This window comes from Theropithecus gelada, chromosome 10 (assembly GCF_003255815.1).
Source record: "Theropithecus gelada isolate Dixy chromosome 10, Tgel_1.0, whole genome shotgun sequence".
Lineage (NCBI taxonomy): Eukaryota > Metazoa > Chordata > Mammalia > Primates > Cercopithecidae > Theropithecus > Theropithecus gelada.
Genome location: NC_037678.1, coordinates 71,709,140 through 71,736,721, shown reverse-complemented (window position 1 = coordinate 71,736,721; position 27,582 = coordinate 71,709,140). Strand labels below are relative to the sequence as shown.

Sequence of the window (27,582 nt, the reverse complement as noted above, 5' to 3'; positions counted from 1 at the left end):
GGCTGGAGGATCGACTCAAGAAAGCTCTCTCATGTGCCTGGGTGGTGCTGGTTATTTGCAGAATGCCTACGTTCCTCACCACGTGTACGTTTCCACAGGGGTAATTGAGTGTCCTCACAACATGGCAGCTGGCTCTCCCCAGAGCAGATGATCCAGAAAAGCAAAGCAGAAACCATAACGTATTTTATGACCTAATCTTAAACGTCATACTTTCTCATTTCACAATATCCTATTAATTACACTGGTCAGCCCAGCTCAGGATAGGACGAAACTGTTCAAAGGTGTGAATACCAACTGCTGAAGGCCACTGGGGGCCATTTGGCTGTCACATATGAAGTGAGATGATGCAGGTAAAGCACTCAGAACCATGTCTGGCATGTGCTATGTGTTCATCCCAATCACTGTCCTGGCTTTGCTCTAGGCAGGTGGAATCTGTACAGGAACAACTTTTATTCAATCATTCCACAAACATTTATTGAGCACCCCTGTGTACCAGGCACTGTTCTAGGAAATGGGGGAACAGTTATAAACAAAACATAGTCCTTGGCCTTATGAAACTCAAAAAAACATAAAATACACTGCCCGGCGGTGCTCAGCGCTATGAAGAACCATAAAGCCAGGTAAGGGAAGAGAGAACAATGAGGAAATGAGGCCTGGGTGTCTTTCTCCATGGATCTGGTACAACTGTAGTGGTGGCTTAGATTCTGACCTCTGCTAAAGCCCTCCCTCCCCTGTGAGTGCATCCTGGCATCACAGGCATGTAAAATTTATACCCATTTTACATCTAGGCTAAAGTCAAACTGGTCCAGAGAAGAGCTGAAATAAGATTTGAGTCCCCAAGGAGTCCGAATTTCTTCAAATACAGAGGTTCTCCAACTTGGAGGCCCAGCAGCATCACCCAGGGAACTTGTTAAGATGCAGGAGCCCAGATGTTCTGACTCTCTAGGTTGGGGGAGGGCCCAGGGATCTGCATTTTAAACAAGCACCCCAGGGATGGATGCAGGAGATCAACCAATCACATTTGAGAAATGTTCTGGTTGTGGGTAGTGGTCATGCCTGTAAACCCAGTGCTTTGGGAGGCCAAGGCAGGAGCATCATTTAAGGCCAGGCATTCAAGACCAGCCTGGGCAACATAGTGAGGCCCCTGTCTCTACAAAACAAATTTTTAAAAAATTAGCCAGGCATGGTGGCACTCACTTGTGCTCCCAGCTACTCAGGAAGCTGAGGTGGGGAGATAGCTTGAGCCCAGGTGTTCAAGGCTGCAGCGGGCCATGATCACACCACTGTAGGTGGCAGAGCAAGACCCTGTCTTTTTTTTTTTTTTTTTTGAGATGGAGTTTCACGCTTGTCGCCTAAGCTGGAGTGCAATGGTGCGATCTTGGCTCATTGCAACCTCTGCCTCCCGACCCTGTCTTTTTTTTTTTTTTTTTTTTTTTTGAGAGGGAGTCTCGCGCTGTCGCCCAGGCTGGAGTGCAGTGGCCGGATCTCAGCTCACTGCAAGCTCCGCCTCCCAGGTTTGCGCCATTCTCCTGCCTCAGCCTCCCTATAGCTGGGACTACAGGAGCCCGCCACCTCGCCCTGCTATTTTTTTGTATTTTTTAGTAGAGACGGGGTTTCACTGTGTTAGCCAGGATGGTCTCGATCTCCTGACCTTGTGATCCGCCCGTCTCGGCCTCCCAAAGTGCTGGGATTACAGGCTTGAGCCACCGCGCCCGGCCGACCCTGTCTTTTTTTAAAAAAGACACCCTGTTCTGAGGGCTTAGTGGCCAGGCAGGGCTCTAGGTCCAGCCTCAAGTGATGGATAGGGCTTAGCCATGCAGAAAGAAGACGAACAGCTGGAGATCCAGAGACACCAAGCAATTTACCCAGGGGCATACAACCTGTAGGGACAGTTTTAAGTGCACATCATCTTATTTAATCAAATATATCTCATGTTGTACAGTAGTTCCCCACTCCCACCCCCATGATCTGTGGTTTTGCTTTCTGCAATTTCAGTTACCTGCAGCCAACGACATGATGAAATCTCATGCCATCCTGCACTATTCCACCTAGGATGTGAATCATCTCTTTTCCACTGTATCCATATTGTAGACGTTACCCACCATTAATCATCAACATCATCTGCTCCTGACATCCAACCATGGTCATTGTCATGGCTTCATGATCCTGGATCACCCAAAGGAGATGATTCTCCTTCTGACATATCGTCAGGTCAGCAGTAGCCTAATGCTAGATCACAATGTCCATGTCATTCATTTACCATCATCTCATCACGTAGGCATTTTATTATCTCCCATCATCACAAGAAGGGTGAGTACAGAGCAGTAGGACATTTTGAGGGAGAGACCACATTCAGATAACTTTTATTACAACATACTGTTATAACTGTTCTATTTATTGTTAACTCTTTTTTTTTTTTTTTTTTTTGGAGGTGGAGTCTCACTCTGTTGCCAAGCTAGAGTGCAGTGGCCTGATCTCGGCTCACTGCAACCTCCACCTCCCGGGTTCAGGTGATTCTCCTGCCTCAGCCTCCCAAGTAGCTGGGATTACAGGCATGCACCACCATGCCCAGCTAATTTTTGTATTTTTAGTAGAGACAGAGTTTCACCACATTGGTCAGGATGGCCTCGATCTCTTGACCTTGTGAGCTGCCCACCTCGGCCTCCCAAAGTGCTGGGATTACAGGCGTGAGCCACTGTGCCCGGCTGTTGTTAACTTTTAATTTGTAAGAGTTTAATTTACAAATTAAATTTTATCGTAGGTATGTGTATATAGTAAAAAACATGGTATATACAGAATTCTGTACTATCTGTGGTTTCAGGCATCCACTGGGAGTCTTGGAATGTATCCCCCCTGGATAAGTGGGACCATTGTATGTTGAAAAACAAGACCACACATTATTTTCAGCTCCTCCTGTCAAGAGAAAGAATCTATTTGCCTACATCCTGAACTTGACATGAAATTTGACATGCTATTTGATATGCTTTGATGCTAGTGCAGCTTGAATACTGGAATTTGTTCTCTCTTGTTGCTTTCTGAAACTCTGAGACCACCATAGGAAGGAGTGGGCTATGCCTATTGCAGGATGAGGCCACGTGGAGCAGAGAAGAGCCTTCCTGGCAAGGTAGACATTTGAACTGCTTGCTGCCTGCAGCTGCAGGAGTGACCCAGCAGAATTCAGCCCAAATTGTCAACTTACAGGATCATAAAGTACTGTTTGGGGTTTGTAATGCAGCAGATTGACATGGCCTTGTTACTGGTGGAGAATATTTTTCCTCCCTTCACTAGGGGCAAATTTTCCTTAGTCATGGTAATTAACACTATCTACCAGACAAACTCCAAATCTGAAAGACTTAACACAAGAAGCTTTATTCCTTACTCAGTGAATTCCAAGGTGGATCTGGTGGTTCTCCTCCAGCTTGTAGCTAAGGGAACTCATAGCCGCAAGGTGGCTGTGGCAGGGGAAGAGAGGGATGAGGCTCACCAGCTCTCCATTGCTTCAGCCTGCCACTCCTACACACACCCCATTGGTCAGAACTAGTCATGTGACTGTAAGGGAGTCTAGAAAATGTAGGGGAGCTCCTGAAATATTGAGATCTCTGTCTTTGCCACAACGAACTTCCACAAATATAATTAGCTGTGTCATTTGTATGGTTATCTGTTTAACATCTCTCTCCTCTATTAGACTGTGAATCCTTGAGGGCAGGAGTACATCTGTCTTGCATGGCACCTGGCCTATAGTAGGCATTCAGCAATGTTGTTAAATTGCTAAATGAGTGAATAATCTGGCAGGTCACAATAGGATCTTTTGTGTTCAGCCCCCAGTGGCAGACATTCCTCAAGTAATTTTCTAACAGTCCTTCCCTTTCAGTAATATACATGTACTAATTTGATAATGTAAAACTCTTATACAATGATGATTAAATGAAGACAAGTAGAACATGAAAGTCCTCACTAATTAGGGTCAGGGGTGTGGTGACATCCATTATTTGATAAGAGTGAATATTACATTTTATTATTATTTTGAGACAGAGTCTTGCTCTGTCACTTAGGCTGGAGTGCAGTGGTGCAATCTTGGCTCACTGCAATCTCTGCCTCCTGGGTTCAAGTGATTCTCCTGCCTCAGCTTCCCAAGTAGCTGGGATTATAGGCACACACCAACATGCCCAGCTATTTTTTATATTTTTAGTAGAGACGGGGTTTCACCATGTTGGGCAGGGTGGTCTTGAACTCCTGACCTCAAGTGATCTGTTGGCCTCAGCCTCCTAAAGTGCTGGGATTACAGGCATGAGCCACTGCTCCGGGCCGATATTACATTTTTAATGGGTAGTTTTCATGTGGCTGCATCTGTGCATGTTGCAGGAAGTCAGGGACCCCGAATGGAGGGACCAGCTGAAGCCATGGCAGAAGAACATAAATTGTGAAGATTTCATGGACATTTATCACTTCCCCAATCAATACTCTTGTGATTTCCTATGCCTGTCTTTACTTTAATCTCTTAATCCCATCATCTTCGTAAGCTGAGGATGTATGTCTCCTCAGGACCCTGTGATGATTGTGTTAACTGCACAAATTGTTTAAACAATATGAAATCTGGGCACCTTGAAAAAAGAACAGGGTAACAGCGATGTTCAGGGAACAAGGGAGATAACCATTAGGTCTGGCTGCCTGAGAGCTGGGCGAAACAGAGCCATATTTCTCTTCTTTCAAAAGTAAATAGGAGAAATACCGCTGAGTTCTTTTCTTAGCAAGAAACAGCCCTGAAAAAGAGAATGTGTTCCTAGGGGGAGGTCTCTGGGAATGTCTGTCTTTTACGGTTGTAGATAAGGGATGAAATAAGCCCGGTCTCCTGTAGTGCTCCCAGGCTTATTAGGACGAGGAAATTCCCACCTAATAAATTTTGGTCAGACCGGTTGCTCTCAAACCCTGTCTCCTGATAAGATGTCATCAATGACAATGCGTGCCCAAAACTTCATTAGCAGTTTTAATTTTGCCCCGGTCCTGTGATCTTGCCCTGCCTCCATTTGCCTTGTGATATTTTATTCACTTGTGAAGCATGTGATCTCTGTGACCCACACCCTATTCCTACACTCCCTCCCCTTTTGAAAATCGCCAATAAAAACTTATTGGTTTTGCGGCTTGGGGGGCATCACGGAACCTGCCGACATGTGATGTCACCCCCGGATACCCAGCTTTAAAATTTCTCTCTCTTGTACTCTTTCCCTTTGTTTCTCAGACTTGCCAACACTTAGGGAAATAGAAAACAACCTACATGAAATAACGTTGAGTTATCGGGGGTGAGTTCCCCTGATATCTGGCATGCCAGTGTGGTTTTTTCTTTCTCCCAAGTGCATGTGGGAACCTGATTCCCTTTGGTAGGTGCAGAGAAACGTCATCGGTTTGGTCCACTGAGACATTTGTTCGACTCCCTGACGACTGGTGAGTATCTCTGTATGGTCCAGGTTAACTATGGGTCACGTGGAGTCTAAACATCATGCTTATCTCTGCTATATTAAACTCCTGTTAAAACAGGGTGGTGTCCGAGTAACCATGGGAAATATGGTCACTCTATTCAAGGCAGTAGAAAAATACTGTCTTTGGTTTCCTGAAAAAGGAACCTTAGATGTAGAACTATGGGATCATGTTGGTGCAACATTCTGGGAACTGGTCTCCACAGGGAATTATGTTCCCATCACAGGGGTGATTGGGCCTTGGTATGTGCCGTCCTGATGACATACCAATCCCATGACCCCCTACAGTTACCACAATTTTCTGAATCTGACAACCCTCCACCTCTTCCTCAACCTCCCTCTCCCGTGCGGCCTTCGTTATCTGATCAGCCTCTCCCTTCGGCTACTCCTCTCCTGCCTGATGATGTTGAGAATTCAATGTCTAACTCCAGTGACTTTGGATTGTGGTCACCCCCTGATGATCTTATTTCTTTTCACGAAGAGCCGGTACTTGTAGCTCCCGTGCCCCGACTCACATAGCCCAGGACCATATATATGCTAATTCTTGTCTCTTCAAACCTCCAGAGTCACCTAATGGCTCTGGGACCAAACTACAATTTACCTATAATTCTTCAGGCCCTCCCCCGTCCACTTCAGCCCCTCACCCTCCTGTAGTTTCGGTTCCTCAACCGGTCACTTTGCCATCCACTCAGCCTGCTTCTCTGTACTCTTCTTCACACATGGACGCCAGTAATCACCAGTATACTTCTGCTCCTTCTGCTCCCCCGATATCTGCAGCCTTGTCAAAAGTTCCTGCTTCAAGGCAAAACCAGAGGAGTCTTTTTCTATGTTGTGGGGTCTTGGATGAGTCTTCTGCTCTCTCTGAAGCTCATTTGTCTTATCTGTAAAATGACAGGAGCATCTACCTCACTGGATTGTCTTGAGGAGTAAATGAGTCTCTTTGTGCAATGGAGTAAAGTGTTGGCACGGTACCTGCCCTTGGCAGCCCTCCCGTTCCCCTTGCTCCATTGGTAGGTATCCGGCCAACATTCAGCTTGGAGGGAGCTGGGACAGGGTCTGTTGGAAGCTGGAAGGGGCAAGATAGAGGTCGGGGCTGCCCCATGAGACCCTAGACACAGGTAGGCCCTGTTCTGGGAAATGCTGGGTGCACAGAGATGAGACTGACTTGTCCCTGTATGCATCGGTTAGCTTTTGCTGTAAAACAAAATAGCCTCAAACTTAGTGACTTAAAATCACAATGATTGGCCTGGTGTGGTGGCTCATGCCTGTAATCCCAGCACTTTGGGAGGCCGAGGTGGGCGGATCACCTGAGGTCAGGAGTTGGAGACCAGCCTGGCCAACATGGCAAAACCCTCGTCTCTACTAAAAATATAAAAATTAGCCGGGTGTAGTGGCGTGTACCTGTAATCCCAGCTACTCGGGAGGCTGAGGCAGAAGAATCGTTTGAAAATCCGGGAGGCAGAGGTTGCAGAGAGCCGAGATCACGCCACTGCACTCCAGCCTGGGTGACAGAGTGAGACTCTGTCTCAAAAAACAAAACAAAACAAAAACAAAACAAACAAAAAAACACAACGATTTTATTTAGCTCAATGATCCAGAGTGGCGGCTCTCGAGTATCTGCAGTTAGCAGGCTGTTGGCTGGGCCTCCGCACTTCTGCACATTATTTTCCCTACGATCTCCTCCCTCTTTGAACCTGGTTTTGCTCAGGAATCACTCCCCCTCCATATGATGCACGAGCTCCACCTACAGCTCGAGCAGTGCCAAGGTTAGTGTAAGCCTGTGTCCCACGAAAGTAAGCTGGTGATTGGTCAGAAACGGCAAGTGATGCAGTTCTGACCAATGAGAAGTGTGGGAAAGTCAGTCAGTAGCGCTTCTGGGAAAGCTGCCTCCATCCCAAGAAAGAGATGTGGGCAGCAACTTTGTTTTTTTTTTTTTTTTTTTTTTTTTGAGACAGGGTCTCGCTTTATTGCCCAGGTTGGGGTGCAGTGGTGCGATCTCGGCTCACTGCACCTCCTAGGTTCAAGTGATTCTCCTGCCTCAGCCTCCCGAGTAGCTGGGACTAAAGGCACGCACCACCATGCCCAGCTAATTTTTGTGTTTTTAGTAGAGATGGGGAGATGGGGTTTCACCATGTTGGTCAGGCTGGTCTCAAATTCCTGACCTCGTGATCCGCCCACCTTGGCCTCCCAAAGTGCTGGGATTACAGGCGTGAGCCACCACGCCCAGCCAGGAGTAACTTTTATTGTGGGCTTATTGTGCCAGGCGCTGCTTGTTCTAATTGCTTTACACAAAATAAGTCATTCAGTTCTCATAAGTTAGGTAATATCGTTGTCCCCCATTTTACAGATGAAGAATCTGAGGCACAGAGTGGTTAAGAAACTTGCCAAGGGTCAAACAGCTATTGAGTGCTGGAGCCAGGATTTAATTCCGGGCAGCCTAACTCCAGAGTTCTGAGTTCTCAGGTATTACAGTGACCCCTGGCTTCTTCCTCTGGTCACGGACCTCTTTAATGTGACACCTGCTGTAGCCATTGGGCCAGCAGTCTCAAGGGACAATACAGCCAAGAGACAGAAGGAGCCTGGAGAGCCGGGGTCCCTGCCCACAGCTTTGGGAGTTGAATGGACCAGCACTGAAGCCCACCCTATGTGCTGACTTATTGCTTTCTGTGAAACGTATTTCCATCTTGTTGAAGCCATTTTGACTCAGAAAGTACCCTAATAGAGACACTGCTGCTGCCAGAAGAAACAGAGGGAATGCAGGAAGACCCGCCAGGCTCCAGGTAATCTGTTCTCACAAACCACTCAGCCCAGGTTGTGACACAATTCTATGGCCTTTCTCCATGGGGGTCAGTTTTGAAGGCAGGGAAAATTCGTAAGAGATGGTTGGAAAGGATGGAAGAAATCGCCTAGAAAAATAAAATTATTTCATAATTCTCCTTTATTAGGCACAGGTAAAAATACATACTCACAGTATCCAAAACCTAGAGTATGGACCTGGGATTGTGGACCCCAAGTGTTCCCAGAACAGTCCCACCTGGGACTTTCCAGGTGGCCACAGGACAGACCCTGCCTAATCCTGTCCCTCAACCTTGGTGCTCAGGTCAGAAGCCCCATGGTTGACAGGCCTGAACCCTCATTCCAGAACATTCTTGAGTTAGACAAGAACTAGCCTCATAGTTTGGATTCTTATCTCTGGCCCGAATCCCAGGCTTAGGCCTGGAAGGAGAATCTCTCAATCAAGAGGACAGAGATGCTGGGAACACGGGTCCCAGAGTGAGCTGGGCTTGGGTCCTGAGTTGCAGGGGAGAGGCCTGGAGCCTTTGGCACAGGGATACCTCCCTTTCTCTGAAAAGGTACAAGATACAAAGGCAGCTGGTTTGTTTGTGAAAGGGATTGTCCTTGGACAAAGGTGCCTGAGCACCAGCATCAGTGGAGGCCGACACTGGTACAAAGTGTACCCAGTGTAGACAATGACCTATGGTCATGGGAAAGTGCTGTCAGCTCAAGAATGCCAGTTTGTCATCTCTGTGAGCAGGGAGTATCGTCCCCTTTGCTCACTGCTGTATTCCCAGCACCTAGAACAGGTCTTGGCACTTGATAAGCACCCAAGCAGGAATTGCATATGTGTGAAACAAAGCAGATGTGTACACAGCACACTCCACACGGGCTTCTGCCTTTCTCCCTTCTGGAAGGCACTGAAGGTTTGGCTCAGTTCAGAGGCAGGAGAAGGCTTGGAGCCACCCCAAACTCAATCCACTGTTGGCAGCCGAGCATGTAGTAGGGTGGCCCTAGCCATACAGAACCATTTCTCTGTCTCCCTCCTCTTCCCTGGCTTCGTCCGGCCCCGGTCCATCAGGGACCACCTGGTCAGCCTCCCAGAGATGGGATCTGGTTGGGGCTGAGGGGATGGGGTCCTCTTGCAGCCAGGGGTGCAGGAGGATGCCTGTGGCTGTGAGCCGCTCAGCTGGCTCCCGACGAAGGAGGCAGCGAACCAGACAGCGGGCAGGGGCTGAGAGGCCTGCAGGCAAGGCGTAGGCCCCGCGGCGGATCTTGCCAAAGAGCAGGACAGGCTCTGAGTCCTGGAAGGGGTAGTGGCCTGCCAGCATGGTGAAGAGCGCCACGCCCAGGCTCCAGACATCTGCTGCCTTGCCCGAGTATGATGCCCGTGAGCTGAGTATCTCAGGTCCCACGTAGGCTGGGCACGCGTGCTTGTCCCACAGGGAATCATCCGGCCCAGTCAGCACACAGGCGTCCTCCAGGTTCTCCAGCACCAGCTTCTTCCTGGGACATGGGGAGACACTGAAGGGTCAGGTCCTACCCAGAACCCCCATGCCACCACCCCATACTGTCACCCTAGTGGTACCCACTTTCCAAGTGCCTGCTGGTCTTTGACAGTCCTGTGATGTCTGATCCTGTTTTATAGATAACCAAGCCCAGGCTCAGAGAGGTTAAGTCATTTAAGGCCACAGAGCAATTAAATTTAAACGAAAAATTCTGAAAGAAATACATTTTTCAACAGTCCCATGGGGAGGAGCCTGATGGGGCTGAGAGGGTTAAGCCTCTCTTAAACCAGATACAAACTTAGGGTCCAGGCAGGTAATAAAATGAGAGAAACAGGAAGTTGTGCCAGACATCTCAGCACAAGCCCTGCCTAAAAAGGGTACCACTAACAACACATTCTAGGGTTTATCGAGTTTCTGCTGTGTTCCTGGCCCTTGGCCTCTCATTACCTGGCTTATCTCATTCTATCCAGGCTACAACCTGCAAGGAGGACACCATTTTACAGCTCTAGAGCATTGGCCTGGGATGGGAACCCTGGCTGGCAGATACCCAGAGCCAGTGCTGTGACCTGCTCTCGTAGTTCCCAAGATGGCCCCACGTTCCCATTCTTTTCCCAAAGAGAAGCCAGGACTTGTATTTTAATGAAAAAGTCCCCATTTAAAAAATATTGGCAACCAGTTTCTATAAAAAACACAAACAGGTAAGCAGGGCAAAAAGAAAGTGTGTGTAAGGCTGGGCGCGGTGGCTCATGCCTGTAATCCTAGCACTTTGGGAGGTCGAGGTAGGGGGATAGCTTGAATTCAGAAGTTCAAGACCAGCCTGGGCAACATGGTGAAAACCTATCTTTACAAAAAATATAAAAATTAGCAGGCATAGTGATTCGCACCTGTAGCCCCAGCTCCTTGGGAGGCTGAGGCAGGAGAGTATCGCTTGAGCCCAGGAGGCGGAAGTTGCAGTGAGCCGAGATCACACCACTGCACTCTGGCCTCGGTGACAGAGTGAGACCCTATCTCAAAAAAAAAAAAAAAAAAAGTTTGTCCTGCCATTTGCAATTTTTACTTTAAACAACTCCTATGGAGCACTCTAAGATGACTTTAATAGTAATCATTCTATTACCACTGCTATTAGTTTTTCCTTTATGGCCCTACTTCCACTATTTCCTGGGTGTCCAGTGGCATTTCACAAATACTGACCAATCCTATGAATCACAGTATTGGGGGACAAGGAGTGTCAGCATTATTAGCCCATTTTACAGATGAAGAAACATCTCATCTGTAGGTGTAGTCATTTGCTCAAGCAGGTGAAGTCATTTGCTAAGGGCCAAAAAGCAGGTAAGAAGCAGAACCCAGGATTTAAACACAGGTCTATCTAAGTCACGGTCCCTCTTCTACCAATGACTCTCACGTGATTTTTCTTTTTTTTTTTGAGATGGAGTCTTGCTCCGTCGCCCAGGCTGGAGTGCAGTGGTGCAATCTCGGCTCACTGCAAGCTCTGCCTCCCAGGTTCATGCCATTCTCCCGCCTCAGCCTCCCGAGTAGCTGGGACCACAGGTGCCTGCCACCATGCCCAGCTAATTTTTTTTTTTTTTTTTTTGTATTTTTAGTAGAGACGGGGTTTCACTGTGTTAGCCAGGATGGTCTTGATCTTCTGACCTCGTGATCTGCCCGCCTCGGCTTCCCAAAGTGTTGGGATTACAGGCATGAGCTACCACGCCTGGCCCCTTCTTTTTTTTCTTTAGAGACAGGGTCTCACTCTGTCACCCAGGCTGTAGTGCAGTGGTGCAGTCCTAGCTCACTGTAGCCTGGAACTTCTGGGCTCAAGCGATCCTCCTGCCTCCGCCTCCCAAGTAACTGGGATCACAGGTGTGCATCACCACACCTGGCTAATTTTTCTAAATTTTTTTGTACAGATGGGGTCTTACTATGTTGCCTAGGCTGGCCTCGAACTCCTGGGTTCAAGCAATCCTCCTACTTTGGCCTCACGAAGCCCTGGAATTACAGATGTGAGCCATCAAGTGACTTCTTGAAAAGAGCAGGAAGCACGCTCTCTCCTCCAGTAGGTCTGGGGCAGTTGTATCTCCCCTAAGCTTAAAATGTGTTTGAAGTTATATACCAGCTTAAAAATCATTACAAATTTTACTTCTTTAAAAAAGGCATGCTTATTTTAATATAAAATGTAGAAGGAAAACAGCAAATCAGCCTTAGGGGCCGGGCGCAGCGGCCCATGGCTATAATCCCAGCACTTTGGGAGGTCGAGGCAGGCAGATCACTTGAGGAGTTGGAGACCAGCCTGGCCAACATGGCAAAACCCCATCTCTACTAAAAATACAAAAATTAGCCGGCTGGGCGTGGTGGCTTACGCCTGTAATCCCAGCACTTTGGGAGGCCGAGGTGGGCGGATCACAAGGTCAGGAGTTCGAGACCAGCCTGGCCAACATACTGAAACCCCATCTCTACTAAAAATACAAAAAACTAGCCGGGCATGGTGGCAGGTGCCTGTAATGCCAGCTACTTGGGAGACTGAGGCAGTAGAATTGCTTGAACCCAGGAGGTGGAGGTTGCAGTGAGCCGAGACCACGCCATTGCACTCCAGCCCAGGCAACAGTGCGAGACTCCATCTAAAAAAAAAAAAAAAAATTAGCCAAGCGTGGTGGTGTGCGCCTGTAATCCCAGCTACTCAAGAGGCTAAGGCACGAGAATCACTTGAACCCAGGAGGTGGAGGTTGCAGTGAGCCGAGATCGTGCCACTGCACTCCAACCTGGGCAACAGAGCGAGACTCTGTCTCAGAAAAAAGAAAATAAAATAAAAAATCAGACTTATGCAAACACACAATAATAACTGCTATAGGCAATATAGATGGCTGCTAAAATTAGTGGGTGAAAGTTGAGGAAAAACAGGATATTTATATGCTTAGCTTACCTCCCCCCAAGGTATCTGTCAATTACAAAGGGTAAATTAGGAACTTTACAGTAGAGAAACCTGGCAGGTCCTACTCTAACCAAGTGATCAAGGTTACAACACAGTGATGACTATCAACTCAAGCATCTCCTGATACGATGTGGAAAGGGGCCTATCGATTCTGTGTTATTCTTGCCTAAAATATATAACTGCAATCTAACTATGAGAAAACATCAATCAAATCCAAATGGAGGGACATACAAAGTAACTGATCAGTACTCTTCAAAAATCTCAAAGTTATGGCCGGGAGCGTTGGCTCACGCCTATAATCCCAGCATTTTGGGAGGCCGAGGCAGGCAGATTGCTTGAGCTCAGGAGTCCGAGACCAACCCAGGCAACATAGCAAGACCCCATCTCAATTAGCCAGGCGGGGTGGCACACACCTGTAGAACTAGCTACTCAGGAGGCTGAGGTGGGAGGATCACTTGAGCCCAGGAGATCGAGGCTGCAGTGAGCTGTGATCACACCACTGCACTGCAGCCTGGGTGACAGAGTGAGACCCTGTTTCAAAAAAAAAAGTGTCAAGGTCATGGGTCATCAAAGATAGGGAAAGACTGAGGAACTGTCTCAGATTGGAAGAGACCAAGGAAACCACTGACGACTAAATTAGGATCCTCACTGTATCCTGCACAGCAAGGGGTGTTAGTGGGAAACTCAGGAAATTGGAATAAATCTGTGGCTTAGTTAATAGTACTCTACCAAGGTTGATTTCTTAGTTTGGGTAATTGTACCATAGCTATGTCAGGTGTTAACATTGGAGGACACTGGTTAAAGGATATATAGAAACTCTTTCAACTATTTTTGTAGGTTTTCTAAAAGTCTAAAAGTATTTCAAGATAAAAAGTTTTTGAAAATGCAATGGGGTCACACTCCTTTCTCCACAGAAAACTCCTGTGTAACTGGCAGCTTAGTGCACTCCCTGACACATCTTGACTGCCCCCAGGAGTCTGGAGACGGAACAGGAGGCGAGTCTCTCTGCCCTTCTCCCCAGAATTATCTTTTAAAATCTTTTCTTAGTATCTAGGTCAGGTACAGTAGCTCACACCTGTAATCCCAGCCCTTTGGGAGGCTGAGGCAGGCGGATCACCTAAGGTCAAGAGTTCGAGACCAGCTTGGCCAACACGGCAAAACCCCGTTTCTACTAAACAGAGAAAAAAATTAGCCGGGCATGGTGGCACATGCCTGTAGTCCCAGCTATTTGGGAGGCTGAGGCAGGAGTATCACTTGAACCTGGGCAGCAGAGGTTGCAGTGAGCCAAGATCGTACCATTGCATTCCAGCCTGGGTGACAGAGTGAGATTCTGTCTCAATTAAAAAAAAAAAAAAAAAATTCTTAGCATCCCAACCTAGAGAAGGAAGATTATCTTTTAACCAAAAAGTGCTAATTCTCAGTTTCACAGAAAAAGTGCCCGTGTGGGGAACCTCAGACCATGTTTTGGCTGTGGTCTTAGAATCCTGAAAATACCCTAACAATCCAGCCCTTTTCCCTACCAATGGAGAAACTGAGGCTCGGAGACACTAGGTCACCCAAAGTCAGTTGGTAAGCCCAGCCAGGCCCCCTGCCTCTCAAGCTCAGATTGAATTAAGACCCAGGCTCTGGAGTCAGATCTAGGTTCAAATCCCAGCTCTACCATTTATTTTGCTATGGGATCTTGGGCAAGTTACTTGAGTTCTCTGGGCCTCAGTTTCCTTGATCATATGGGAATAATAATAGCACCTGCCTCATGTTTGTAAGGATGGAAGACCTCATTAGATAATGTGGCGATGCCTTCATCACTGTCAGCTACTATGACTTTCACATCTCAGTGCTCCATCCCAGCCTTCCAAAGGGGCTCCCAAGAGGACTGAGTCAACTCTTTTTTTTGTTTCTGTTTTTGTTTTTTTTTGAGATGGCATCTCACTCTGTTGCCCAGGATGGAGTGCAGTGGCATGATCTTGGCTCACTGCAACATCTGTCTCCCAGGTTCAAGCAGTTCTCCTGCCTCAGCCCTCCGAGTAGCTAGGATTACAGGTGTGCACCACCACACTCGGCTAAGTTTTATATTTTTAGTAGAGACAGACTTTCACCAAGTTTGCCAGGCTGGTCTTGAGCTCCTGACTTCAAGTGATCCACCCACCTCTGCCTCCCAAAGTGCTGGGATTAAAGACATGAGCCACTGCACCTGGCCTCGGTCAACTCTTCTCAGGGAACTAGACAGGGGCTGCTAGTTACTCCAGCCTCTCCACTTCTTGCCTAAGTTACTTTGCCTTCCTGGGCCTCGGTTTCTCTCCATCATGGCCCACCCCCTGGGTGTGTCTGTGGCTGGGGCTCTGCAACCACACTCACCTCTCACGGTCAGTGAAGACAAAGCGACACAGCTTGAGATCACGCAGGACCAGACCGTGCTGGTGACAGTGTGCCAGGGCGGTGGCCATCTGGCGGAAGAGCACAGCAGCGTCAGGCTCAGGGATGCGGCGGCAGCTTCGCACCAGGCTGTGCATGTCCCCGTGGGTCCGAGTGAAAAAGGCATAGAGGAGCTGGGTACCAGCCAGGACCTCAGTGGGCTGAGCCACATGCTTGTGCGGGGGCAGCCGCGCATAGGGCTCCAGCACGGCCAGGGCCTCGTGGATGGGGTACACCTGTGGGCAGAGAATGGTGTGAGCACAGCTGGGGACTCCCGGGAGCTGAGGCTGGCATTGCAAACAGTCACAGCTGACCTAGCTGTGCTACCATGTGCTAGGCATTGCACTAAGCGCTTCACTTCCCGAGTCATTCAGCCCTGACCCCACCCTGTAAGTAGGATGACTCACTCCATTTTACAGTTAAGGAAGCTGAGAGGCCACACAGCCAGCAAGCAGCACAGCTGGGATTTGAGCCTATGCACTCCATTGTCTGTGCTTTTTTGTTTTTTGAGACGGAGTCTGGCTCTGTCGCCCAGGCTGGAGCACAGTGGCGCAATCTCAGCTCACTGTAAACTCCGCCTCCTGGATTCAAGTGATTCTCCTGCTTCAGCCTCCCGTGTAGCTGGGATTACAGGCGTGTGCCACCGCACCCAGCTAATTTTTGTATTTTTAGTAGAGATGGGGTTTCACCATGTTGGCTAAGCTGGTCTCAAACTCCTGACCTCAGGTGATCCTCCTGACCTCAAGTGATCCTCCGGCCTCAGCCTTCCAAAAGGCTGGGATTACAGGTGTGAGCCACCGCACCCGGCCTTTGGTCTGTGCTCTTAACTGCTAGGCTATATGGCCTCAAACATCAGATAAATGAAAAGTAACAGGTCACCCAAACAGAAAAATAACCCTCAGAGCAGGAGGAATCCAGAAGGGCAGATGATGCAGAAGGCACCTGATGCTCATCACCGTCACAGCTCCTGTCCTCTACACTTGACTGTCCACCCACCCTTTCATTCATTCAGTATGCTGGCCCTGGGCCTGTGGGGGCCAGCCACGTGTCCAGCAGGACTGACAGCCATGGGCTCTGCTCTCCGGTGCCCGCGGGGAGGCCATGCAAACATGCCCAGAAACTAATATTGACAAATGCTGATAAGCATTGCAAAGGAACCAAGAAAGATGCTGGAATAGAGGTGTTTTTTTGGTTTGTTTTTTGTTTTTTGAGACGGAGATCGCTCTTGTTGCCCAGGCTGGAATGCAGTGGTGTGATCTCAGCTCACCGCAACCTCCGCCTCCCGGGTTCAAGAGATTCTCCTGCCTCAGCCTCCCGAGTAGCTGGGATTACAGGCACCTGCCACCATGCCTGGCTAATTTTTTGCATTTTTAATAGAGACAGGGTTTTACCATGTTGGCCAGGATAGTCTTGAACTCCTGACTTCAGGTGATCTGCCTGCCTCGACCTGAGCTGGCGTGAGCCATTGTGCCTGGCCTGGAATAGTTTATTTTGGAAGGGGGCACCCATTTTAGAAAATATGGCTCAGAGGCCGGGCGCAGTGGCTCACGCCTGTAATCCCAGCACTTTGGGAGGCCGAGGCGGGCGGATCACAAGGTCAGAAGATTGAGACCATCCTGGCTAACATGGTGAAACCCCATCTCTACTAAAAATACAAAAAATTAGCCGGACGTGGTGGTGGGCGCCTGTAGTCCCAGCTACTTGGGAGGCTGCGGCAGGAGAACGGCGTGAACCCAGGAGATGGAGCTTGCAGTGAGCCAAGATTGCGCCACTGCACTCCAGCCTGGGTGACACAGCAAGACTCCATCTCAAAAAAAAAAAGAAAAAAAGAAAGAAAGTATGGTTCAGGAGGGACTCTGGGAAAGTGATCTGAATGATTCAGAGATGCTCATGGAATAAGCTTTCTGAGTAGGGGCACAGACAGTGCAAAGGCCCTGAGGCCGGAAATAGCTTGGCCTGCTCTAGAAACCCAACCAAAGATCAGCGTAGCCAGAAAGGGATGGGGAGGGGAAAAAGGACATGTGATGAGGGTGGCAAGCTTGATGGGAAATGTGCTAGGTGTCTGTGGGCATTACAGCAAAACTTCACCCTACCCCTGAAAGGTATGTCCCATTTTACCAATGATAAGACTGGGTTCAGAAAAGGAAGGTGACTTACTAGAAGCCAGGCAGCTAATTGGTGGCAGAACAAGTATATTCACTTTGGTTTGTCTGACTTTAAATCCTTTGCATGTTATGTTGACTATGCCACAAAGAAAAATAAATAAGACACATACATATTTAATCTATGATTAAAAAAAAAAACGTTAAAGTACCTGACTTTAAAAACCAGTTGGGGCTGGGCGCGGTAGCTCACGCCTGTAATCCCAGCTATTCGGAAGGCTGAGGCAGGAGAATCACTCGAACCTGGGAGATGGAGGTTGCAGTGAGCCAAGATCATGCCACCGTACTCCAGCCTGGGCGACAGAGTGAGACTCCATCTCAAAAACACACCAACAAAAAACAAGTTGGGGTGAATGGGGGAAATAACCCCAAAACAGAGATGATTATTATTTGTAGTTGGGGCGAGCCCATTCCTGCTCCCGTGCACTCACACTTGCTGCCTGCATGCTCTTCCACTAGACCTGCAAGCCTGACTCCTTCCATTTGTTCAAGTCACTGCTCAAATGTCACCCCTCAGAGAGGTCTTCCTGGACCTCCCTTGCTAAAATCACCTGCACTCCTGCCCTCCTTGTCCTCTGATCTCTCTATTCCCAGCTTTATTTTTCTCCACAGTGCTTGTGATTACCTGACACATTTTATTTATTTATTTATCTTTTGAGACGGAGTCATGCTCTGTCGCCCAGGCTGGAAGGCAGTGGCGCAATCTCGGCTCACTGCGACCTCTGCCTCCCGGGTTCAAGTGATTCTCCTGCCTCAGCCTCACTAGCAGCTGTGATTACAGGCACTTGCCACCGTGCCTGGCTAATTTTTGTATTTTTAGTAGCAATGGGGTTTCACCATATTAGCCAGGCTGGTCTTGAACTCTGGACCTCGTGATCCACCTGCCTCAGCCTCCCAAAGTGCTGGGATTACAGGCGTGAACCACCGCGCCCGGTCACCTGACACATATTTTACTTACTCACTTTGTTTATTGTCTGTATCTCCCACTGGAATGTCAGCTTGATGAGAACAGAACTTTGTTTTTTAACCACAGCAGGGTACATGGCAAATACGGGTGCTCAATGAAATTGTGTTGAATTAATGAATAAGGTGATAATTTACAAAGACAGGAGTTTGATCTTTCTACACACTGACCAGAAAAGCTGAGGAAGTGTGGAAATGGCTGTTCAGCACCCGTGGTGCACACTGGCATGGGGATGAGTATGTTCCAGTGGATTTTCCCAAATGTTTCTGGAGAATCGGGGCCCTGTGAACGCAGGACGCTTCTGTCCTGAGCCTGCTTGGGTTATTCCTCTCATCATGGACTCACCTCCCCAGGGAGAATGGAAAAGAACCTGTGATGCTGCAGGAGGGGGACCCAGAGTTCTGGGCTCCTTACAGCACCTGCTAAGAGCACTGGAGATCTGTGCACAAGAGCCCAGGTGAAGCTAGGAGCTGGACCCTGTCTGGATCTACCCCGCTGCTCACTGCATCTCCATCAACAGAGCAAAGCTCTGCTGCTGCTCCCAGGAGGAGGAGGCTTAAGTCCTTCCACCTCTCTGTGCATTCCCAAGGGACCCAGGCCCCCGCTACTCTCCATTGAGTATCCAGGTCCCCCTTATCTTCCTTATGCTTGCCTGCCAGGGCAGCCTGCCCTGATTGTGTCTGAAACACTTATCCTAGCACAGGCACAGGACTCTCTGGGTTCAGCCTCCTGGGCCCAATCCCAGCTCTGATACCACCTGGCTCTGTCACGTGGCAAGTGACCATGGCTTTCTGAGTCTCAGTGTCCTCTATCTGTAAAATGGGCACAATGATAGTAACCACCTCATTCGTTGTGTGAAGATTAAGAGATTGTGCACACTGAACAATCAACATAGTACCTGGTGCACAGTGAATACCTATTGTTACACTTTTTATTCTCATCTCTGTCCTCTTGGAATGTCACTTGCCCGTGTCCTGCATGGGCTGACCCTCAGGGGCCTTGATCCTGTCCATTTCCTGGTTTCGGCCAGGAGTCTACAGACTTTTCTACCCCTTACCTTACCCCAGGAGCCAGGCCCAGTACTATGTGACTTCACACATGGCCCTTCCCCTGTCTTCATCTCAGTCTTCCTATCTGTAAAATGGCCACGGGTTAGGCTCAATCACCTCCGGGGTCCCAGGAGTTTTGATGTCTACCATGCCCTACCCTTCTCTTGTGCAAACGTCTTCAGTAGCTCTGCACAGCCCAGTGGAGGCCCCTTGTTAACACCTTCACGACCAGCTGCTGCCAACCCTCATCTCCTGCCCCTTTCTGCACACCCTCTCCACTCTGGCCACAGATAAGTCCTTTTCATTCTCTAAAGTACTATCCCCTCACTTTTCTAGGCCTTTGAACAGCTGTTCCCCCTGCCTGCAACTCCCATCTCCCACTTCTATCTCGTATCACTCCAGCAGGGGCTCACTGGATGCTTCCCCACTAAACACAAGAATGAATGAACATAAGGACCCCTCTGTACCCTGGCAATCCTTTGGAGGCCTCCTTTCCAGGCCTCCTGTGATGCTCGGGGACAGTGGCCCATGGGCACGTACCTTGCAGGTATACTCAGTGCCTGTAGGGCAGTGCAGGGCCCGGTAGGCCCGCCCGCCCTCCTCGGGCTCCAGGAGGACATAGGGCCCAAGACGGGAGGTAGTGGCCACAGCAGTTGCACGATCTGGAGCAGGAGGTGGGCTCAGGGGCAACAGGCAGGGGGGCAGCCTGGGCTGGGGCCCACTTCGAGCTCGTTTCTGGACGGGATGCTCGGTGTCTAAGTTGTCATCCAACTCCAACTGCTTCTTCCTGGACAGGGAACCTGCAGGAGTAGCCAGAGGGGTGGCTCGCATCTAGCAAAAAGGGGAGAAAAGCAGTAGAGTGAGACTGCTTGGCGACCCTCCTTTCCCCTGCTGTATCCTCCCACATACATGGCCCAACATTTATAGGGGGTGATCTGGCAGTGTGTGTTAAAATGACAAAGTCACATACCCTTAACTGGGTGACCCACCTCTGGGAATTTATCCTCCAGTTAAACTTCTTACCAAAAAATTAAATATAGTAAAGGCTGTTCATCAGAGCCTTGTGTCCAATAGCAAAAGCAGGAAATATCCCAAATGTCAGGCAGTAGAATGCTAGTTAAAACTTCATGGTGGCCGGGCGCGGTGGCTCAAGCCTGTAATCCCAGCACTTTGGGAGGCCGAGACGGGCGGATCACGAGGTCAGGAGATCGAGACCATCCTGGCTGACACGGTGAAACCCCGTCTCTACTAAAAAATACAAAAAACTAGCCAGGCGAGGCGGCGGGCGCCTGTAGTCCCAGCTACTTGGGAGGCTGAGGCAGGAGAATGGCGTAAACCCGGGAGGCGGAGCTTGCAGTGAGCTGAGATCTGGCCACTGCACTCCAGCCCGGGCGACAGAGCCAGACTCCGTCTCAAAAAAAAAAAAAAAAACTTCATGGTATAGCCATGTAGCAGAATACTACACAGCCCTGAAAAAGGACAAGGAAGCTCTCTATATATTGATGTGCACTGATCTCCAAGATGTATTAAGAAAGACAAACACAGAATTAGGTATTATAGAATACTTTTATGGTGGGTTTCTTTTTCCCCCCCAAGAGATGTTGTTGCCCAGGCTGGTCTCAAACTCATGGCCTCAAGTGAACCTCCCACCTCAGCTTCCTAAGTAGCCGGGACTCTAGGAGTGAACCACCTCACCTGGCTATGCATTTATGTTAAAAAAAGAATATATAGGCCGGGCGCGGTGGCTCAAGCCTGTAATCCCAGCACTTTGGGAGGCCGAGACGGGCGGATCACGAGGTCAGGAGATCGAGACCATCCTGGCTGACACGGTGAAACCCCGTCTCTACTAAAAAAAAAAAATACGAAAACTTAGCCGGGCGAGGTGGCGGGTGCCTGTAGTCCCAGCTACTCGGGAGGCTGAGGCAGGAGAATGGCGTAAACCCGGGAGGTGGAGCTTGCAGTGAGCTGAGATCCGGCCACTGCACTCCAGCCTGGGTGACAGAGCAAGACTCCGTCTCAAAAAAAAAAAAAAAAAAGAATATATATAAATATGTTATATTATATATGTATATATATTTTTATATATATTATATATAAATATAATTATATATTATATATGTATATATAGGTATATATATTTTTGAATATATATAATCTCTGTCTCTAGAAGGATGCACAAGATTAGGAGGAGACTCTTACTATCACAGTTCACTTGCAGCCTTGACCTCAGCATTCAGGTGATCCTCCCACCTCAGCCTCCCAAGTAGCTGGGAATACAGGTATGCACTATAATGCCTGGCTAATTTTTTTATTATTTGTAGAGACGGGGTCTCCTTATGCTGCCCAGGCTGGTCTCACCTGAGCTCAAGCAATTCTCCTGCCTCAGTCTCCCAAAGTGTTAGGATTACAGATGTGAGTCACCATGTTTGGCCGACTTTTATAGTTTTGAATTTGAGCCACGTAAATGTATTTCCTGGCTAGGCGCAGTGGCTCACGCCTGTAATCCCAACACTTTGGGAGGCCGAAGTGGGCGGATCTTGAGGCTGGGAGTTCAAGACCAGCCTGGCCAACATGGTGAAACCCTGTCTTTACTAAAAAATACAAAAATTAGGCCAGGTGCAGTGGTTTATGCCTGTAATCCCAGGTAGCAGCACGTGACCAAGGCAATGCCAAAATACAGGCCACAGCAGCACTTTGGGAGGCCGAGGCAGTGGTCAGGAGTTTGAGACCAACCTGCAAACATGGTGAAACCCCATCTCTACTAAAAATGCAAAAATTAGCCGGGCGTGGTGGCGTGGGCCTGTAATCCCAGCTACTTGGGAGGCTGAGACAGGAGAATCACTTGAACCTGGGAGGTGGAGGTTGCAGTAAGCTGAGATCACACCACTGCCTGGTGCACTCCAGCCTGGCCAACAGAGCAAGACTCCGTCACGGGGAAAAAAAAAATTAGCCGGGTGTGCTGACGTGCACCTGTAATCCCAGCTTCTGGGAAGGCTGAGGCAGGAGAATCGCTTGAACCCAGGAGGCAGAGGTTGCAGTGAACCGAAATTGTGCCACTACACTCCAGCCTGGGTGATAGAGTAAGACTGTGTCTCAAAAAAAAAGTATTTCCTAATCAGAAATTTACATTTAAGAAAATAAATACCTGCTTGAAAACCCAGCTTGTTCCTAAAAATTAAAGTAAAGAAGATCAACTAATCTCGTAATCCATGGCTCTAGTACATTCACAGATGAGAGATATGATCTTGTTCACTCACTTAACACTGGGTGCTAGGGAAGAGAAGTGGGTTAGTCAGCATTCTTGCCATCAGGATCTTCCAGACAATTTGGAGGGCAGATGAGTAATCATAAAATCATATCCAAGACTAGGTGCAGTGGCCCACACCTGTAATCCTAGCACTTTGGAAGGCCATGGTGGGAAGACTGCTTGAACCCAAAAGTTCAACACCAGCTTGGGCAACATAGTGAGACCCTGTCTCTATCAAAAAAAAATTTTTTTTAATTAGCTAGGTGTGGTGGTGGATGCCTATAGTCCCAGCTACTTGGGAGGCTGAGGTGGTAAGATTGCTTGAGCCTGGGGGGTTGAGGCTGCAGTGAACCATGTTTGTGCCACTGCACTCCAGCCTGGGTGACAGAGTGAGACTCTGTCTCAAAAAAAAAATCACGTACAGTGTGATCAGCGCTATTATACAGAGAAGCGTGGGCCTCTAGGAACCCAGAGAGGCCTCTCTCCTGGGCTGGTGGGTCAAAAGAGGACTTCCTAGAAGAGGTGATATCTACACTGAGACCTGAAAGTGAGGCAGAGTTAGCCAGGTGACATGGAGAGTCACCATAGTTCTCCATGACCATGGAGAGTCGTGGTTCTCCAACTTGAGCAAGCATTGAGATCACCTGAAGACCTGTTTCGACATACATTGCTGGGCCCGACTCCCAAAGTAGCTCATTCAGAAGGTCTGAATCTGCATTTCCATCCAGTTCCCAGGGGAAGTTGATGCCACTGTCCAGTAACCCCTGCTCTGGGGTGATGGAAGAGGCAAAAGAACGTGCTGCATGTTCCCCAACAACATGTTGGAGAATGAGCCTGACTGCAAAAAAAAGTGAAAAGTTAAAAAAGAAAAAAAAAAATAGGCGGGGCGCGGTGGCTCACGCCTGTAATCCCAGCACTTTGGGAGGCCGAGGCAGGCGGATCACAAGGTCAGGAGATAGAGACCATCTTGGCCAACATGGTGAAACCTTATCTCTTCTAAAAATACAAAAATTAGTTGGGCATGGTGGCGCGTGCCTATAATCCCAGCTACTCAGGAGGCTGAGGCAGGAGAATCACTTGAGCCCGGGAGGCAGAGGTTGTAGTGAGCTGAGATCTTGCCACAGCACTCCAGCCTGGTGACAGAGCAAGACTGTCCCAAAAAAAGAAAAAAAAAGAAAAGAAAGAAACGTCTATTTCATTTGAGCTATTAAGTGGCTGTTTCTATATTACAGCTGAGCCTAATCCTAATTAACACACAATAGGATTTGGAATTATCCAAAGGCAGTGGGGAGCCACTGAAGGATTTTCAGCAGGGGAACATCATGCCTTTAGGGTGGATTTGAAAGTACTAGACAGGCAGTGAGACTAGCTAGGAGTTCTGCACAAGCAGGAGTCCAGGCAGGAAAAGGTGACCTGGACTAGGGGGGTTGCTAGATGGAGACACGAAGTTAAGGGCTCATAGGAGGAGGATCAAGAGGACTCAGTGGCAGACTGCATGGACTGGAGTGATTGGACATGGGGGTTGACGGAGAGGGTGGAATCGAGGTGAGGTCCAGCTTTTGGCTCCTGCAATGAGAAGAGATGATGGCTACATGTCCTGAGCTGGAGGAGAAGCCCTTATTTTGGGGACTATGGAGGAAAAATTTTAAGTTTAATTTCAGACCTGTTATGTCCTGGCAGTATCATGAAAAGTGGGTGTATTCTGTGGAATAGTGGCAGTGCACCCACTAACAAAGAAGACAGTGCTAGTGGGGGAATAAAAGGTGCAACTTTCGAGGAGTGCATTTTGACAATATCAAAATGAAAAACAGGCTGGGTGCAGTGCTTCATGTCTGTAATCCCAGCACTTTGGGAGGCTGAGGCAGGAAGATCACTTGAGCCCAGGAGTTCAAGACCAGCCTAGGCAACATAGTGAGACTCTGTCCCTAAGAAAAAAAAAATTATCTGGTCATAATGGCACACACCTGTGGTCCCAGCCATGCAGGAAGTTGAAGTAGGGGAATCACTTGACCCCAGAAGGTAAAGGCTTCAGTGAGCCATGGTCAAGCACTCTAGCCTGGGTGACAAAGTGAGAATGTCTCAAAAAAACAAACAAACAAAAAAATGAAAAGTGTGTGAGTTTTGATTCAGTAATTAATCCCATTGCTAGAATTTATCCTGTAGAGGTGTGTGTGTGTAAGCATGCAAATACAAAGTTATCCTGCAGCCCTTGTGACAGAAATAATTTGCTGTCTATAATTACAGGGCTGGTTACATAAATTATACTTCATCCACACAACGGAAAAATTTGCAGCCATTTAAAAGGTTGAGGATGCTGTTTATAGCCTAATTGAAAGGATCTCCAGAGTGAACTGTTAAATGAAAAGAAAGCCACCATCCACGCAGCTGTGCGACTGTGTGTGGGGTGGCTGAAGGAGAGGGCAGTAGGGCATGTCAGGGCAGGAAGGTTCTCTCTAGAACCCATCTGCCCACCCACTTAAACTCCATTCCAAGGATGTGCATGCCCAGGTCTGAGCACTGGTGCGAGAGGGACCTCAGCCTGGTTAAAGACCTTCCCAACAGTTCAAGGCAGGATGAACAGGGAAACATGAGTCAGTTACCAGACAGGGGCCCACCTCTCCAAGTACGCGGCTCCTAAACGGAAGAGCTGCCTTGGAAGGGAAGGTCTCCCCACATGAGTGAAAGGTCATGACTTTGGCTTGGTAAGAATGCAGTAAGGGGTGGCTTAGTCAGATATTCCTGGGTTCTAATCCTGTCTCAGACCCTTTCTAGCTGGGGGGTACCCCTGGTCAAGTTCCTCAAGCTTTCTGAGCCTCAGTTCCTGTAAAGTGGGAACAGGATGCAAAGTTTACAGGTTTTTAGTGATGATGAAATGAAAAAACAAATGAAGCACGTAGAGCTTATCGACCTGTTGCAGGGTAGGTGTCAGGAAATGGTCACTATTAGCACTCATCCTGTTGTTCTTCACAGCAAGATGCTTAAGTACCATCCTTGGGAGTCTTAGAAAGCTCCCTAGGTTCGAGGCTGGGATGACACTCCTTAAGTCTCAAGGCTGTTCTGAGTCCCGCAGGATGCTACCTGGCCGTGCACATGCTGTGTGCCCTGTGCAGCAGGAGACTGCCTGGAGTCCCTCTGGCCTGTGCCACATCAGTCCTCCGGGCTGCCTTGGCCCCAGTCATCCCTCAGAGCCTGTTGGGGCCTGGGATAAGCTCCACCCAGATGGGGACAGATGGGGTAACTGAGTCTATAAATCTTGGGCAAGGCATTTTGCAGACCACACTGCAGAATAGAATCTGTGCTGTGGAATGAAAGCAGCCCCTAATATCTACCTCTTGCTGTTCCCTGCCATACTCGGGACCCAGGGAAATGAGGGCGGGTTACATCAAGCAAGCAAGCGCACACACACACACACACACACACACACCCAGGGCTGACAGGTGTACACACACCCCTGAGACACTGTGTCTAAGCCAGCCACCGACAACACATCCAGGGCAGACAGACATTAAGAGACACACCCTTGCCCTCCACGGGGAAGCGTTAGCGCGCGCACACACACACACACACAGCCCTCCCAGCTATCACCCCATGGTCTACACAAGCAAGGCCGGTCCCACCCCGCCCCGCCCCGCCCCCCGCAGCCAGGCCCCTTCAGTGGGAGCGAAAGCGAAAGGCGGCGGTGTCCCAGTCCGAAGTTTCAGCGGAAATTGTGCGGCCCTGGGACAGGGGGGGGTGAGGCAGAGGGAAAGAGGTGGCTGTCGTCCCCCGCCCTCCCCGGTCTGCAGGCACAGCACACACCGCAAACACACGCGCACCTTCCACCTGCAAACCCGGAGCCACGCAGCGGGAAGAACCAGCGGCGCTGCCCGGCCGGGGATCCCGCGCTGCGACTTCGCTCCCACTCGCTCGGCTCCCGCACCACTCGCTCAGTTCGCTCCCAGGGCACCCCAGCCCTGTCCCGGCCGTGTCCCCTGCACCACCAACCCCTGCCACAAAGTGCCCAGCCCTCCAGACAGTTCTCACCATCCCCGGAGGCACAGGTCCCCGGGACCCACCCTCACCCAGAACTCTCCCCTACGGGTTCCCGAGGACCCCCGCAGATCCTCCGACACCCCCATAAAGAGTCCTCCAGTGCCCCCTACAAGCCCCTCACCTCACCACACGACTCCCCTGTCCCACACTCACGCAAAACAGACCCTCGCACACCCTCCTCTAGGGGTGACAGCCGGACACCTCCATCCCTGGCTTCCCCAGCCAAACTCGGGTGACCCCACGCCCTGCGAGGCCGCGTCACCTGAAGCCCGGGGGCAGCACTAGGCCCAGGGTGTCCACCGGCGGCAGAGTCTGTTAAAAGGTGTGTGTGTGTGCGCGCGTAACAAGCAGCAACACGCAGAGGCGCAGAGCCTCCCGGCGCCCCTTCCCCGGCCGCCCGCTCCAACCCCCCAGGCTCCGAGCGAGTCCACAGTCCGCACCCCGCCGAGTACCTTGTCCTGCCGTCCCGCGTGGGTCCTGGCGCCGCCGGTGCTCAGAGCCTTTAGGGTACCAGCAGGTGGGCCGGCCCGCTTCGCTGCTGCGGAGCTCGGGATCCCGGTCCAGCTCCAGCCCGGCCCGGGTCCTAACAAGCGGACGTGTGCGGAGCCGCCCCCACTTCCGCTGCGAGTCTCGTGCGCCCCCGGCTCCCGGCCTGGGTGATGTAAACCTGAGCTAATCAGCCGCCGTCTGATGCCCTCAGGCCCAGGATTGCACCATCCCCCGCGCCCCGCCTCTCCGGGTCGCCGCCAGGGCGCGCTCCGCCAGGGCCTCTCACCGTCTCCGCTGCACCTTGGGACCCCGCCCTCGTTGGCCCACTAGGGGTGTCTGGTCTCAGTGCAGACACCAGCTACGGACTCTCCCTATCACCTTGGAAAAAAACATTTGCTTTTCTGAGCCTTACTTTCCCCACCTATGAAATGGGAAGAACATTCCTCCTTCTCGGGATGGTGCTCAAAAGAGCAAACAGTGACTGTTGTCCAGGTGCTTCCCCTTTTGTAAAGCACATTCCCAGCACCGCCTTATAAAACCTTTAGGA

The 27,582-nt window shown here is 49.6% G+C and overlaps 1 protein-coding gene across 5 annotated transcripts; it reads right to left on the bottom strand.

The window, feature by feature from the left end:
• Positions 1-8,391: 8,391 nt before the first annotated feature.
• Positions 8,392-27,277, bottom strand: TRIB3 (tribbles pseudokinase 3). 5 transcript variants are annotated; one of them, XM_025400161.1, is made up of 5 exons: positions 26,700-26,843; positions 25,423-25,616; positions 19,808-20,098; positions 15,036-15,328; positions 8,392-9,752 (listed from the first exon to the last, which is right to left on the bottom strand). In XM_025400161.1, exons 2-5 carry the CDS (start codon positions 25,501-25,503, stop codon positions 9,260-9,262), a joined length of 1,158 nt encoding a protein of 385 aa, XP_025255946.1. In that variant the 5' UTR covers positions 25,504-25,616; positions 26,700-26,843; the 3' UTR covers positions 8,392-9,259. The 5 variants fall into 5 exon arrangements, with proteins under 5 accessions (XP_025255946.1, XP_025255947.1, XP_025255948.1 ...); XM_025400162.1 differs by lacking the exons at positions 25,423-25,616; positions 26,700-26,843 and adding an exon at positions 26,999-27,277; XM_025400163.1 differs by lacking the exon at positions 25,423-25,616 and having other exon boundaries at positions 26,700-26,923.
• Between the last annotated feature and the right edge of the window lie 305 nt (positions 27,278-27,582).